A 13,768-nucleotide genomic window follows, 5' to 3' on the forward strand; every position below is an offset into this window, starting at 1 on the left:
GCGGAAGTTCTACAACACACAAGTATATAACCCGCGGAACACGCCCTGGGGCATCTAGGTGTGACTTTTGCCGACTTTCCTGCTACAGAGCGTGGGGTTGCGCCGTTTCGCGGAGCTTCCCGACCAACGCTAATGCGTCAAGCAGGCGCTAGCCATCAGCGTGGAAGCCTGCATTCCTGAACATTTGCGCAAAGGCGTGCTGGAGAGTGTCGACAGTTTTGTTCGGGGCCGCAGGAGGGGGCGACACTCCGGGATTGGGCACACGCTGCCCGCCTGCTCGTCGGTCTGCGGTCAGCAATCACTTGCAAGCACGCATGAGTGCATGGGCGGAGTTTTACACCCTACACTTACCCTTGTGTATCACTAACTGCTGGCAAACAATATATGCAAGGCTTAGCCAGCGCCTGTGAACGAGTCAATCACTAGCCCGGCTGCGAGCCCTTCCCGCAAAAGGTCTTGCTTGGCAATGGTTCATTTAGCGGCTTAAGCGTCATCGGTGGCATTATTGGTAGCGTCCTGGCGCCGGCCGAGAACTGCGAATTGCGGTGACCTCACCGACAATTCGTCGTTAGCGGACTGATCCGATTGTAGGAGGCATTAGGCTGCATATGAAGTTGCATTCGAGGCAAGCATGGGAGGTTGCTTAAGCGGGCCGAAGGATTCTGGCGGGGCGGTTGCCCCGCCAGCGCCCGGCCCTCAATCTAAGCAGCAAGCTTTGCCTTCTCAAGCGGGAGCTGCTACAGGAGCAAACAAGGCCGACGGGTTAGCGTCAGGCAGTGGCGCGACCGGCGCTCGTGACAATGGCGCCCCAGCCCCAGCCGAAGGTAGCGCTGGCCGAGCGGAAGGGGACACCCCAGGACCCGGGCCCGGCCCTCCAGCGCCAGCAGCGCCCGCAGCACCAGCAGCAACAACAGTAGCAGCAGCAGCAGCACCCACCCCATCCCCTGCAGCCACGCCATCGCCAGCACCCAACACATCTGATGCAGACGCTGCAGACGCACGCACGCTAGCGGAGGGCGGCACGCTGCTCCAGCCCCCGCCCGTCTCCCTCGAGACCGCGCCAGCCGGCCCCAGCGCCGGCGCAGCCGGCGCAGCCCCCGCCTCCGCCGCCTCCGCCGCCTCCACCGTCGTGCCCGCCACAGCCGCCTCCGCGACCTCGTCCGTGCCGGCGCCAGCCGGCAGCGCCGCCGCCACGGCCAGCTCCTCCACCACCGCCGGGCCTTCTCAGGCCGCGGGCACCACCGGCCTGGGCGCCAGCGCCATTCACACGGGCGGCACGGGCATGGGCACGGGCATGGGCATGGGCATGGGCATGCCGGGCAGCGACGCCGGCAGCTTCATGACGCTGGGCGGCGGCCAGCTGCCGGCGGACGGCAGCGGCACCAACCCGGCCACGGGCGGCGGCGGCGTGCAGCCCAGCGGCTTCCAGTGCATGGCGGCGGCGCTGCTGGCCAAGGAGGTGGCGCAGCTGTCCTGGGTGGGACACGGAGGTGCGTGGGGGGGGCGGGCGTGGGGGGGGGGCGGGGGGGGGGGGGGGAGCCATCCATGGGATGGTGTGTATCAAATATGAAGTGAAGTGCCGACGTCCAGAGGTACAGCGGGCACAGCGGGGGGGGGGGCGGGATTGGTACAGAGAAGTGGGGGGAGGGGGGGCGGCTGAGGATGGGGGAGGGGAGCCGGGCGGACGGAGGGAGCTGTGGCTTCAAGGGGCAGGCGGGATGGGGCTGGGGCTGGGGGTCTGGCGAACTGCGGCCTAAGGTGGGCGCTAGGTGTGTGGCAGGCTGGCAGGCAGGCTGACGAGTGCATGGGCGGGGGCTGGAGGCGTTGCTTGCGGGCGGGGCGTGTCAGCTTGGGCGGGGGCTCCCCGGGGCCGGGTGGGTGTGGCGGGCTGGGCGGCGGCACATGCACGGCGGGTGGTGGGGCCGGGCGGGGGAGGCCGAGGCCTAGACCGGGGGATCGGCAGTTAATGGTGCGTGGCTTGCACTCCAGTGCGGGGCGGGGCGCTGGGGGAGCAGTATTGCCACGGTTCGAATTCTTATCTATTCACCTTCAGGCCTGTCACGGGTAGCTAACCCCACCCCGGGATTTGCCGCTTTTCTAGTGTTCATGGGATCGAGGGCGACTCCAACCAGCGTTTGTTCACCTCCACCAACCACAACAAACCACAACCAACCACAACCAAGCCACAGTCGCTCCTCCTCACTCGCTGCGTCCTACTCACGGGCATGACGACTCCAACCCTCCCCCTATACTACTGTACCTGGCTGCGCCTTCACTTCTCAAACAATAATCCCCGACCCCCCCTCGCCCTCCAGGCTACGGCGCCGTGTACAAGGGCGTGTGGCAGGGCGCCAACGTGGCCGTCAAGTTCACGGTGGCGGACTACCTGGACTTCGCGGGCGCCAGCGCACACGAGGCGGTGCTCAGCAAAATGCTCAGTGGGTCGTGTCATCGTGTGGGGTGGCGGTGTGGGCGGTGGGCAGTGGCAGTGGGCAATGGGGAGGAGCGGATGAGGCATGGGACCCGGGTGGGGGGCCGCCTGGCGGGCTGGGGCAGTGAGGGGCCGCATTCCCCTGGTCTACATTCCTGGCGCATCTGCCGGCAACCTCTTCCACTCCGCTCCCCTCCACCTCCAACTCCAACTCCCCCACCTCCACCTCCCCCACCTCCACCTCCCCCATCTCCACCTCCCTACCCCATACTGCAGGCCACCCCAACGTGGTCCAGACCTTCGCCAGCCGTGTGGCGCTTCTGGACGAGGGCTTCCTGCGCTCCGTGTTCGACGGCGACACAAACTTCCCCAGCCGCGAGCTGCCGGTGGACTCGTTCCGCTCCGGCGAGGGCTTCGGCTCGCCCTACGGCGTCAACACCAGCATGAAGTTCAAGGACGTGCTCACGCACATCGGTGCGCGGCCGGGGCACTACATCACACAGATGATCATGGAGGTGCGGGAGGCGGCAGGGAGGGGGAACGGAGGGGAGGGGGAGGGGAGGGGTAATGGTGTGAGCGGGTTGCATGGAGAGGCAGGCGAGCCCTGTGCTGCGAGCAGCTTTGTGCGGACACGGGAGCCTACGTCTGCTGCGCGCTCGCTCTACTGCCACTGTTCCTCCAACGCCCGTCCGCCCCTCTCATGGCATGCAAGCGTTGCCTCCTCCCCTCCTCCCGCTCCCTTCCCCTACCTCCTTCATGCGCCTCCGATCCCCTGACGCTCCCGCCTCCGCCCCCCGCCGCCCGCCTCCTCACCCCGTTTACCAATTCCTCACCAATTAACTGGTCATGAATGTAAACCCCCCGCCCTGCCGCAGTACTGCGACCGCGGCTCGCTGCACCAGGCCATCGCCAAGGGCCTGTTCAAGAGCAGCAGCAAGTGGAACAACAAGATCGCGCTGAGGGCGCTGCTGCGCACGGCCCGAGAGATCGCGCAGGTGGGCGGGGGGGCGGCGGCGGTGCGGTGTCGGGGAGTAGTCGCAGGTCCGCGGCGCCTGTACGACAGCCCAAGCAGCCGCAGTCCACACAGCGTCTCTCCCAATCTCTGCTCTGGGCCTGCGCCTCCCCAGGCCCTCCCGCCTCTTCCTCTCCACCCCCCTCTATCCCACCCCTAAAACCCCACCCCCCGTCCCTCCCTTCTCTCCCTCCCTCCCCCCTCTTCCCCTCCCCCCATCGGTACCAACGCGTCTACTCTGCAACTGTACCTGCCTACGCCTTCACTTCTTAATTAATCATGAATGTAACCGCCCCTCCCTCAGGGCATGAGCCACCTGCACGCCTGCCGGGTGGTGCACGGCGACCTCAAGCCCGGCAACGTGCTGCTCATGTCCAGCCGCGCCGACCGCCGCGGCTTCACGGCCAAGGTGTCGGACTTCGGGCTGTCCACCTACTGCATGGCCAGCCACACCAGCGTCACGCGCTGGAGCACCGTGTCGTACATGGCCCCCGAGGTGAGGCGGGCGGGAGGGGAGGTGGAGGGGAGGGCGGGAAGGGGTTGGTTTATTCGCATCCCGACTCAACCGGGGCAGAAATTTTGGTGGATTTGCAGGCCATCGCGCCCGCAGTCCTGCGGGGGTCTTTTCCTTGCGTGTGCTCGGTGTAACGCCGGTAGCAGTCGCATGTACAGGGTTGGTCTGCTCCGCTTGCGCTGCCCTAACGCACGCACGCACTCCCATGCACGCACGTGCTTGCAGGCGTTTGAGGGCCACCTGACCATGGGCTCCGACACCTTCAGCTTCGGAGTGCTGCTGTGGGAGATGTACACAGGCGCGTGCGCGACTTGTGGGGTGTGTGTGTGTGAGTGTGTGCTGAGTGTATGCTGTCCCGCTGTTCCCAGTTCTCCGCTTCTTACACCCAGCCCCTCGAACCCTCGCCCGCGCCCGCGCCCGCCACACAACTCCTGTCCTCCTGGAAATGGTAGCACCAACGTCCCCGTCCCGCACCGTCTACCACTTCCTTGATCAATCATCGTTGTAAACCCCCCTCCACACGACCACACCCACAGGCCAGCAGCCGTACGCGGGTCTGCAGGCGGCGCAGATCGTAATGGGCGTGCAGGCGGGACAGCTCAGTCTGGAGTGGCCGCCCGACAGCGACGCGCGCATCCAGGAGCTGGTGGAGAGCTGCATCGCCAGGAACCCGGCCGCCAGGCCCACCTTCCTGCAGGTGCGGCGGCGGCGGCTGGGGGGAGGGGGCGGGGGCGGCAGCGGCAGCTGGGGGGCGGAAGGGGGAAAGGGATTGGGGACTGGGGATTGGGGACTGGGGACTGGGCATGGCGATGCAGGGGTGTGTGGGGGTCTCAGGGGGTGGGGGCGGGGGAACTCACACAACTGTGTTTCTCCTTTCCCTTGCTCTCCTTTCCCTGTCTTATCCCCTCCCTCGCTCTCTGTGCCTCTCGCAGCTGATCCACCAGCTGACTCAGCTGGAAGCCCTCATCCGGCTGGAGGCGCCCGCCACTGACGGCGGAGCCAGCGAGACACGCGTGCCGCTCCTATCGCCGCCCTCGGGCAACGCACCCGCCGCGTCGCCACCCGGCGCCGGCTCCACCGCCGCCGCCAGCGCCGCCAGCACTCTCAGCCTAGCCTCACCAGCCAGCAGGACGCCGACGCTACCGCCAACGAACGGCGCGGGGTCGCCGCCGAAGCCGCCAAAGCCTCCGGCGGCGGCGCCGGCGGCGCCGGCACCCCAGCCCGAGCTGCCGATGCTGACGCCGCCGCCGCTGCCGCCGGGTGAAGAGCCGGCGATGTCGATGCTGACGCCGCCGCCGCTGCCGCCGGGCGAAGAGCCAGCGATGTCGATGCTGACGCCGCCGCCGCTCCCTCCGGATGAGGAGCCAGCGCCCTTCGCCATGCTGACGCCGCCGCCGCTGCCGCCCGACGAGGAGGCGGAGCTGCTGGCGGCGGCGGCGGCGCGTGCGGCGGCGGCGGCGCGGGCGGAGGACGTCAAGGTGCAGGTATAGGGCGGCCGCTGTCGCGCTATGGTACCCGGGTTGCCGCCTGCCAGTGATTTGGCTCGACGGCGGAGCAGGACGGATGCGTATCCCCCGCCCGCATCTGCGTGACAGTCTGGGTCGTCTTGCGAGGGCCGGCTGCGAATGCGGCCGATACAAGGAGGCGATGCGGTGCGGCTCGAGCAGGGGAGCCGGATTAGGAGTGCGGGTTGCGGGTGCACGCACACATTTGCAATGTCGCGGACAGAACTGTTCGAGATCCATGCAGGCGCGTGAAAAGGAAGGGCGTGGACGCGGCGGACGAGGACTGCTGGCGAGACAATGCGCCCTGCTGCTTAGACGGTTGCGACTGCGACTGCGACTGTCTCAGCGCCGTGCGCATTGCTTGCTACGTACGCATGTGCCTGCCTGTCCCGTGGGGCCGCATTATGCCACGCACATGTTTTTAAGTCACCCGTGTTTCAACGAGGGCGCGAGGTGGTGCAGAACTACGGCCAAGAAGCAGAACTGCTAAAGATTTTTTTGGGTGGATGCCTCTTGATGACGTGACGTCGCACACAGTTGTGGCTGCAAACGGAAGGCCGCTTGTGTGCGGACAGCTCACGGGTTTGAACGGATGTGGGATCATGTCGCACCCGCAGCCGTGTGCGTCCGGAGTGCTGCGCGCTGGGGTGGCGAGGTTGAAGGGCACAGAGGGTGTGCGGCAAGGTTGGTAAGAGGGGGGAGGGGGCGAGGAGGCGGCAGGGGGTTGTGGGGGTGAAGGAAGCGGTGCGGCCGGGCACACTGCCATAGGAAGGCATGGGAACGGAGGCCCGGGAGGCATGGGGTCTGCTGGCGTTAGGGTGGTGGTGGCGTTTGTGTTGACGTCATGGGCAGAAGAATGGTTTGCGTTGCGTGCATTCGCACGGGCTCTGTAGCTGTGCCGACAAATGGCGGGATTCACGGGATAATTATTTATGGCAGCAGTGCAGTTGGCGGGCTTCACGGGACGGAGGTGCGATCGGTGCGGACTCGGCGTCGTGCGGCAAACGGTCGTCCGTTACGAACCGGTCGTCGCTGCAAACACTGGGATGAGCTTGGCACGCAGCGTCCTAGTTCGGAGGTATTGCGGCGGCGGCGGTGTCACGGAATGTGCACGTGCATGGGGAGTCCTGCATGCGGAGGTGCGGAGGGGCTGGCCGCTGCGAATGGAGTCCGCGAGCGCGATGGTGTCGAGAGCGAAATGCATCTACGTGGGAGGCTGCGTGTCCGAGCGGCGGGGGCAGGGTGGCAGGGGCCCAGAGGGTTTTCGAGAGCGCCCATGAAACGCCGGCTGCATCTTTTCAATCGGCAGTATGGGTATGTGGGGCCGCCACGCCGCCAGCGCCCCAGCCCGGCTGTCCGGGCACCGCCGCTCTGCCGATGGGAGGCCTGCATTGCACACATGACTCATTATGCCAGCGCGTCGACCGCGCTTTTTTATTCTAACTGGGGTATTGAGCATTGCCAAGAAGGCGCACGGACGTAGGGTGCACGATGGACACGGGTGGTGTGCGGCAAGGTCGAAGCAAGGGCGTCAGAACTGCAGGTTTGCGGGGAAAGCGAAGCGGGGGTGTTGGTGGTTCATTCCAGAACCCGAAGCAAGCCAACCGAGTGAACCCAAACCCGCCATCCCAGCCATGGGGGCTGCCCACCGCGGCAGCGGGCCCCATGTGCTGGCGATCACAACACAGGTGGGCCGTGGTGCGTGTGATGATGGAAGTGCTGGCGTGTTGGGGGAGGGGGGCGGGGGGCAGTGGCAAGGCGCATAGGCCCCGCTGGCTGCTGCCTGTCTATGTGCCTGTGTGTGTGTGTGTGTGTGTGTGTGTGTTGGGGGAGGGGGGCGGGGGGCAGTGGCAAGGCGCATAGGCCCCGCTGGCTGCTGCCTGTCTATGTGCCTGTGTGTGTGTGTGTGTGTGTGTGTGTGTGTGTGTGTGTGTGTGTGTGTGTGTGTGTGTGTGTGTGTGTGTGTGTGTGTTGGTCGCCCCGCCCCCGCTTCCTCCACTCGGTAGCGTCGCGTGCATGTGTGTGTGTATGTGTGCGCGCGCGCGTGTGGTGTGTGTGCGTGTGTGTGTTATGTGGTGCCATCTGCTGCCGGGTGGCGCTTTGGTCGCACGCGTTTCGCTTCACAGCATGTCGCGCCGTCCACGTGTGTGGGCCAAGGTGTGGGCTGTGACGTGGCATCCGCTTTTGGAGGACAGACGCTTTGTTTCAAGCGGACGCGAGGAGCAACGCTTTTTGTGGGCGCTGTACCGTTGGACGTTGAGGGTGGCAAGAGGTAAAGGCGTCGAGGTGTGGACAAGTGTTCCCCGGTCACGGGAAAAGGGGCTGAGCCCCTCCACAGTCTGAGGCCGAACAACCTCATCGCCCGGACATAGCCGGGGTCGGTTTCCACAGGCACATAGCCAAACCAGGTGCCTATCTAGCAGTCGCGATGCCACAGCAGAGCCAACCGCAGCCAGACGTAGCACAGTTGTCAACAGCCGCACTACTTGTCATGCCGCAACGCATGCCCTGCCAGCCCCACCGCGGACCGCTACCTAGACACCAGCCGGCTCCTCAGCCTGCGTGCTTGCGCCGCTTCTTGGGCGGCGCTGCGCTCTCCTCCTCCACGTGGCCTTTCCCGCCCCCTCCGCTACCAAGATGCGCGCACGCGGCGCCGCCGCTGCCGCCGCCGCCGCTGCCGCCGCCGCCGCTGCCGCCGCCGCCGCTGCCGCCGCCGCCGCTGCCGCTGCCGCCGCCGCCGCCGCCGCCGCCGCCAGTCTGCAGCGATGCAGGTCGCTTGTGCCCCAGCAGCATTTCCACCAGCGCGTGCCGGATGTTGGTTGCGGAGTTGACGTCACGTCCCTGCACCGTCGGGAGGGTAGAGTGAGTGAGTCCCACTGAGCCCACGACTGAGCCGTCACCCAGCCGTCACCCAGCCATCACCCACTGAGCCCACGACTGCGCCCCACTGAGCCCCACTGAGCCCCACTGAGCCGTCACCCAGCCAGCCATCACCCACTGAGCCCCACTGAGCCGCCACCCAGCCACCCATCCATCGCCCAGCCAGCCGCCCGCCCACAAAGTGGACTCACCCACACCGTCCCGCAGTGGTTGCACACTTGGACTTGGTGAGCACGTAAGCCCCCCCATGGTACGACCGCCTGCAGGCAGCGCTGCCCGTTGCCGAGTAAGTGTTCCCGGGCTGACCCAGGCTGACCCGGACTGACTGGGAAAAGGGACGCTTGAGAAGCGGGCGAGCACCTTGGCGAAGGCACGGCACGAGGCAAGCCGCAAGGTTGTTTTACGGCATTGGTTGACGAGGTGCTTTCATTGCCGTCGGTGAGAGACAAGACGTATGCGGTGCTGTGGAAGGCGAAACCCGATGCGCAGTGGGCTCGTGCACAGTTGGGTGTCGGGGGAGGGGCGGATGACACGGCGGCTCAAATTATAGTCACGCATTCAGGTGTCCAACGCTTTGTGTGGAGCCAGGCGAACGGCGCTGCTTGCACCATTCTTGTTTAATGTCTTCTGGAGGGGGGAGGGGGGTTACCGTGTTTCGGCTCAGATCACGACCGCGTTGCAGGTTCGGGCGTTCATGCGGTCAGCCGCGCGCAGGTGCCACCGTAGACTCGTGAAGACCATGGCCCGCTGCAATGTTTTTACATGCAGTACTGTGTGTTCATTGTGGCCTTCGTTCACGCAAGGAAGGTGTTCCTAGAGCCAAAAGACGGCCCCTTGCCTTCGGCCCGACAACTCAATGGCATTGGCACGCTCATCCGGCGGCCAACCAACTCATGACACACGCCCCTGCCGTCAGCATCTAAGGAAGGTCGTAATTTCTTGCTACGTACCCTGGCGCGGCCTGCCATCCCACAGATGACTAAACCCCACGGCCACACCTTGGCACGGACAGCACACTATCTACCCCCGGGGTCCTGAATTGTTGCGCCAAGCCGCTTGTGCAGTGCCACAGGTAATGGCCAAAACCGTGTGCCTAGCGTCCTGCCCCTCCGCCAGCGCCACCACGTACCCACTGGCCTACTGTCTAATGAACTGCACCGCAGCTCGCAGGAAGACCAATTCCTACGGCAGGTCCAGCCCACCACCTGGCTCTATCGCCTGGCCGCTGCCCCTTGCAGGCGCCGTTGCCGCGCAGCTACTAGGCAGTAAGCGACGCCGCCTGCCACGCCGTTGCAAAGCCGGAGCGGCCAGTCTCTGGCCACTAGCCAGGAAGTGGTGAGCACCCCAGCGATCGCGGCCGCATGAGCATTGATGGCGGCCCGGATGGGGTCCACAGCCTGGCGTGCCACGGCGTCCAGTGCTGCACAGACCTTGTTGTAGAGCTCTCTTATAGGGTAGCCGACGAGAATGGCACCTGTCAGGCCACCTGTCAGGCCACCTGCCAGGACAGAGTATGGAGTATCAGGAAGGCCCGTCAGTTGCGGTGCAGAGCGTGACCAGTTGGCAGGACCGGGCGTCAGATGCACCCGCACAATGCAGCCCACTCGACCCCCATCCGCTGCTACACCCCTTCCCTGCTCCGCCCGTGGCTCCGCCCCTTCCCCCTCCCCCTCCCGCCCCTCCCGCCAGCCTCACCAATCAGCCAGGCGCAGGTCCTGAAATCGCGGAGGTGACGGCGGTGTTGTTCCGCCGTCACCTCCGCGGCGCGGACGTGCGCCTCGGCTCTTATTTCGGCGACTCGTAAGCGAACCTGAAGCGAGTCGTCCGCTCAGCGCGGGCAATGAGCTGCTGCGGATTCCGAGGCTGCCCTCTGACCGCGCCCAGCGCCCAGCGCCAGCAGCAAGCAGAACACGACAACGCTCCAGCTCGCCGCCATGGTGCCTAGCAAAAGTGCTTGCCGGTGTTGCAAGCCCTTCAAGAGATGCCTCGCACTTCTTGGGTGCTGACGCAGGGGTTGGAAGAAGGTGAGTGATGATGGCACAAGTTGAGCTTGTAGATTTGTCCAAACGAGCCAGGATTGCAGGGAACTGAATAAGTTGCGTGATGACTGCTGGGGTCCAGTTCAACTTGAGTCGCTCGGCCAATGGCCGGACAGTGGGGGGGGGCAGTGGGCATCTGCACAAGCAAGCTGTAAAGTTGCGCACGCACGGGGCTGCGGCCTGTGTACGAGACCAATCACCAATGCTGACGCTGCAAGCTTGGCGGGTTGAGGAGCCACAGCAACAGCTGAACAGCAGTCTGGGCGCATGGGGCTGCGTGTGTGTTACAGCCCACCCGCACCAGCGGCCCCGCGCGGACTGAGTCAGTCCGGCCAGGGGCCCCATGCACAGCCACAGCCCCACCCCGGCTGCCACCAGGCTCCGGTGCTTCCAGCAGCTAGCATCTCCGCCCTCCGCCCCCACCCCCGGCCCCGAGCTGTAGGCTTCGAAGAAATGTAAGCTAGTGTGAATGCTAGGCTTGCTGAACAACTCCAAACACATTCCTCAGAAGTGAGCACCCACCCCACCAAACGCCTGGGATCCGGGCCCTCGGGACCCGCCACACTTGCCTCCCTTGCCCTGCTACATCAGCCCATCAAACGCTATACCAAACAGCATACACACATGCATACTTACACACACTGAATCTCGTGCTTCGCAACGCAAGCGACACACAAGCCACCCAGTCAGTCCGGGTCAGTCTGGGTCAGCCCGGGTCAGTGGTCCTCCAGGTGCAGCTTGGCCACCTCGTCGTACTCGGCCTGCATGAGTGAGTGCGTGTGTGTGAGTGTGTGCGTGTGTGTGTCTGAATGTGTGTGTGTGTGTGTGTGTGTGTGTGTGTGTGTGTGTGTGTGTGTGTGTGTGTGTGTGTGTGTGTGTGTGTGTTAAAGAGCACAAGGAAAACGTTGCGCAAAGACAGTGTATGCGATGCAGCAAAGCGACGGTTTACGGATGTTACCTGAAGTTACCTCGCATACCTGCTGCGGTGAGCCGCCGGTCTTACCAACCGGAAATCGCGCAACCCCCGCTACTCTAACCTCGAGGGGGGATTCGTGTCCACACGCTCTCAAGGGTGCAAACCCATGCATGTGCTCACGGTACCGTGAGGCCCAGGCACTCCTACGATTCCTAGCTCCTCGTCGCTACTCCTGGCCGCTAAGTCCAAGCTCCCGCCCAATCCTCGATGAAATTCTCACCTACGAGCGATTAAGAAAACAACAGAGCACAGGGCGGCAGCAGGGGAGTGTCACGAACAAGAGCGAAGGAACATGTTAGCGCGGCGGCGCGCGACGAGCAAGAGCAAACACGCAGCCCAGTCCCAGCCCAATTAACTATACTAGGGGTTGCGCGATTTGGGAAAGAGACGGAGGGTGGGCGACCACGAGCAAGTAAACAGGCGGGGGACGGCATGGGCGCATGCATGACGGCAAATGCAAATGGGGTGTCAGCACCATGGGCTGGCGGGGGAAAAAAACCCCGCTCCCCACTCCATGGTGCGACGGAGGCGGCACATGTGTGTGTGTGTGTGTCTGAATGTGTGTGTGTGTGTGTGTGTGTGTGCGTGAGTGTGTGAGAGAGAGAGAGTGTGTGTGTGTGTGTGTGTGTGTGTGTGTGTGCGTGAGTGAGTGTGTGTGTGTGTGTGTGACAACGGTTTACAGTTGTTTATCAGATCACGTGATCGTGTACCCGGACAACCCGTAGTTGCTAGTGCCAGGGGCGCATTAGCACCTTGTTTGTCGCGCAATGGTCTGGCAGTACATGTCTCCCAAGCCTACGCGTAGCGTTAGACGTCAGTTTGGCCACAGGAGCCGCACCTCCATCTATTGTGGTTAGACACTGATTTGGCCCTAAGAGCCGCATCTCCGTCTATATTGGTGAGACGTCGGTTTGGCCCTAGGAGCCGCACCTCCGTCTATATCAACTCTGCTGCGAGCCGGCAGCTGGTCACTATGCATTGTTTGTTCGCCTAGCAAAAAGTCATGTACCGTCCAAGTCCGGCACGTGGCCGCAGCAACCGCACAACAAGCACCCCGCCGGCACTAGCTACCTTCCCTTCCCTACAGGGCAGAATATGCCTAAGGGCAGCCACAAAGTGAAAGAGAGGATCAAATAACCAAAACCGTCTGTGTCCTAGCCCTGCAGTCACAACAAGCCGCTAACTTCCGCTAGACTTAAAAACCCACACAGTGCGCGCCCCTCTCAGTTATCCGCCATGTGCATTACTGCACGGGGTGTACGCAGCGCCGGTCCCCCTCCTCAGTCACGATGTCCGTGCCCCGCCAGTACGGCTGCAGACCCCGTGTGTGTGTGTGTGTGTGTGTGTGTGTGTGTGTGTGTGTGTGTGTGTGTGTGTGTGTGTGTGTGTGTGTGTGTGTGTGTGTTAAGGAGCACAAGGGAAAAAAAGCGCAAACTCGCGAAGACTGTCTGTGCATGTGCGTGTGTGTGTCTGTGTGTCAGGGTGCTCAAGCAGTGGGCAAGCCATGATCAACACGAACAGCCCCAACCAGCAGGCAACAGCAAGAGGCTCAAGCTGTCGCTCGCACACGGGGCACACCTTCACCCCAGCCCCCCTACATGCACAACCCACCCTGACTCTCCCTCTCCCTCTCCATCTCCCTCTCCCTCCCCGTAACTAACGCCTCTGCCTGTGCTCCGCTAGCTTAGCTTGGTTTGGTGTACTTTGGGCTGGTATTTACAATCCCCGCACCTGCAGCTGCGATATCTTGAGCCCCATGCTGCGCACCACCCGCTGCCGCTCCTCCTCCGGCAGCGCCTGCAGCAGCGCCTCCCAGCGGCCCAGGCACGCCTTCACGGCCGTCTTGGCCTCCGCCACTGACTCGTTGAAGTACACCGTCTCCGCCTCCTCCTTGGCGTACTCGATCTCATCGCGCGCCGCCGCAAACAGCTCGTTCACGGCGTCAACCTGCAAGGAGCCGGATTTGTGTGTATTTCGGTAGAGGGACACTTGCGCACACACGGGCTTAGCCACGACCTACGCCGTGTTCAGCTCACACCTACGCTCTAAGCACATGCCGCGCCTGGTGCTGTGCTGGTACCCAGCCCAGCGCACCTCCTTGGACACGTCTAGGGGGGCGCTGGCGAACCCGCGACTGGGCCCCAGCCCATGCAGCGCCCCTTGTGGGTGTTGCGCGCCAAGGGCTGCTGCTGCCATGGACGGGGTAAAAATGGCGTGCAGCGTGGCGACGCGTGTCCCCACGATAGCACAGCCGCTTGAAGCCGAGGCAGCATAATGCGACAGCCGGCGGCACAGCAGGGACGCAGCGCCTCGCACCGCGGAGCTCATTTGTTCAGTAGGTTTGGGCCACGGGGCGTTTACAAGGATGGGATGCCGGATATGATATGCGTTATCAAGTTGATTATCTTGGG

General features: G+C 64.1%; 4 protein-coding genes across 5 annotated transcripts; 1 reads left to right on the forward strand and 3 right to left on the reverse strand.

Annotated features, from left to right (window-relative positions):
* Nucleotides 1-338: 338 nt before the first annotated feature.
* Nucleotides 339-7,770, forward strand: CHLRE_03g176400v5 (uncharacterized protein). The gene is made up of 8 exons (XM_043060966.1): nucleotides 339-1,490; nucleotides 2,316-2,438; nucleotides 2,708-2,946; nucleotides 3,307-3,426; nucleotides 3,748-3,939; nucleotides 4,183-4,255; nucleotides 4,494-4,654; nucleotides 4,890-7,770. Exons 1-8 carry the CDS (start codon nucleotides 632-634, stop codon nucleotides 5,445-5,447), a joined length of 2,325 nt encoding a protein of 774 aa, XP_042926095.1. The 5' UTR covers nucleotides 339-631; the 3' UTR covers nucleotides 5,448-7,770.
* Nucleotides 7,771-7,772: 2 nt separating this feature from the next.
* Nucleotides 7,773-8,748, reverse strand: CHLRE_03g176440v5 (uncharacterized protein). The gene is made up of 2 exons (XM_043060967.1): nucleotides 8,534-8,748; nucleotides 7,773-8,303 (listed from the first exon to the last, which is right to left on the reverse strand). Exon 2 carries the CDS (start codon nucleotides 8,253-8,255, stop codon nucleotides 8,016-8,018), a length of 240 nt encoding a protein of 79 aa, XP_042926096.1. The 5' UTR covers nucleotides 8,256-8,303; nucleotides 8,534-8,748; the 3' UTR covers nucleotides 7,773-8,015.
* A 340-nt stretch (nucleotides 8,749-9,088) lies between these two features.
* CHLRE_03g176450v5 (uncharacterized protein) lies at nucleotides 9,089-10,398 on the reverse strand. 2 transcript variants are annotated; one of them, XM_043060969.1, is made up of 3 exons: nucleotides 10,273-10,398; nucleotides 10,038-10,152; nucleotides 9,089-9,840 (listed from the first exon to the last, which is right to left on the reverse strand). In XM_043060969.1, the coding sequence occupies exons 1-3, from the start codon at nucleotides 10,276-10,278 to the stop codon at nucleotides 9,554-9,556; spliced, it is 408 nt and encodes a 135-aa protein (XP_042926097.1). In that variant the 5' UTR covers nucleotides 10,279-10,398; the 3' UTR covers nucleotides 9,089-9,553. The 2 variants fall into 2 exon arrangements, with proteins under 2 accessions (XP_042926097.1, XP_042926098.1); XM_043060968.1 differs by having other exon boundaries at nucleotides 10,228-10,398.
* A 255-nt stretch (nucleotides 10,399-10,653) lies between these two features.
* On the reverse strand, nucleotides 10,654-13,768 carry CHLRE_03g176500v5 (uncharacterized protein). Its single transcript, XM_001703217.2, has 3 exons — nucleotides 13,452-13,768; nucleotides 13,089-13,304; nucleotides 10,654-11,142 (listed from the first exon to the last, which is right to left on the reverse strand). The coding sequence occupies exons 1-3, from the start codon at nucleotides 13,683-13,685 to the stop codon at nucleotides 11,098-11,100; spliced, it is 495 nt and encodes a 164-aa protein (XP_001703269.1). The 5' UTR covers nucleotides 13,686-13,768; the 3' UTR covers nucleotides 10,654-11,097.

This window comes from Chlamydomonas reinhardtii, chromosome 3, assembly GCF_000002595.2.
Source record: "Chlamydomonas reinhardtii strain CC-503 cw92 mt+ chromosome 3, whole genome shotgun sequence".
In the NCBI taxonomy this organism is placed as follows: Eukaryota; Viridiplantae; Chlorophyta; class Chlorophyceae; order Chlamydomonadales; family Chlamydomonadaceae; genus Chlamydomonas; species Chlamydomonas reinhardtii.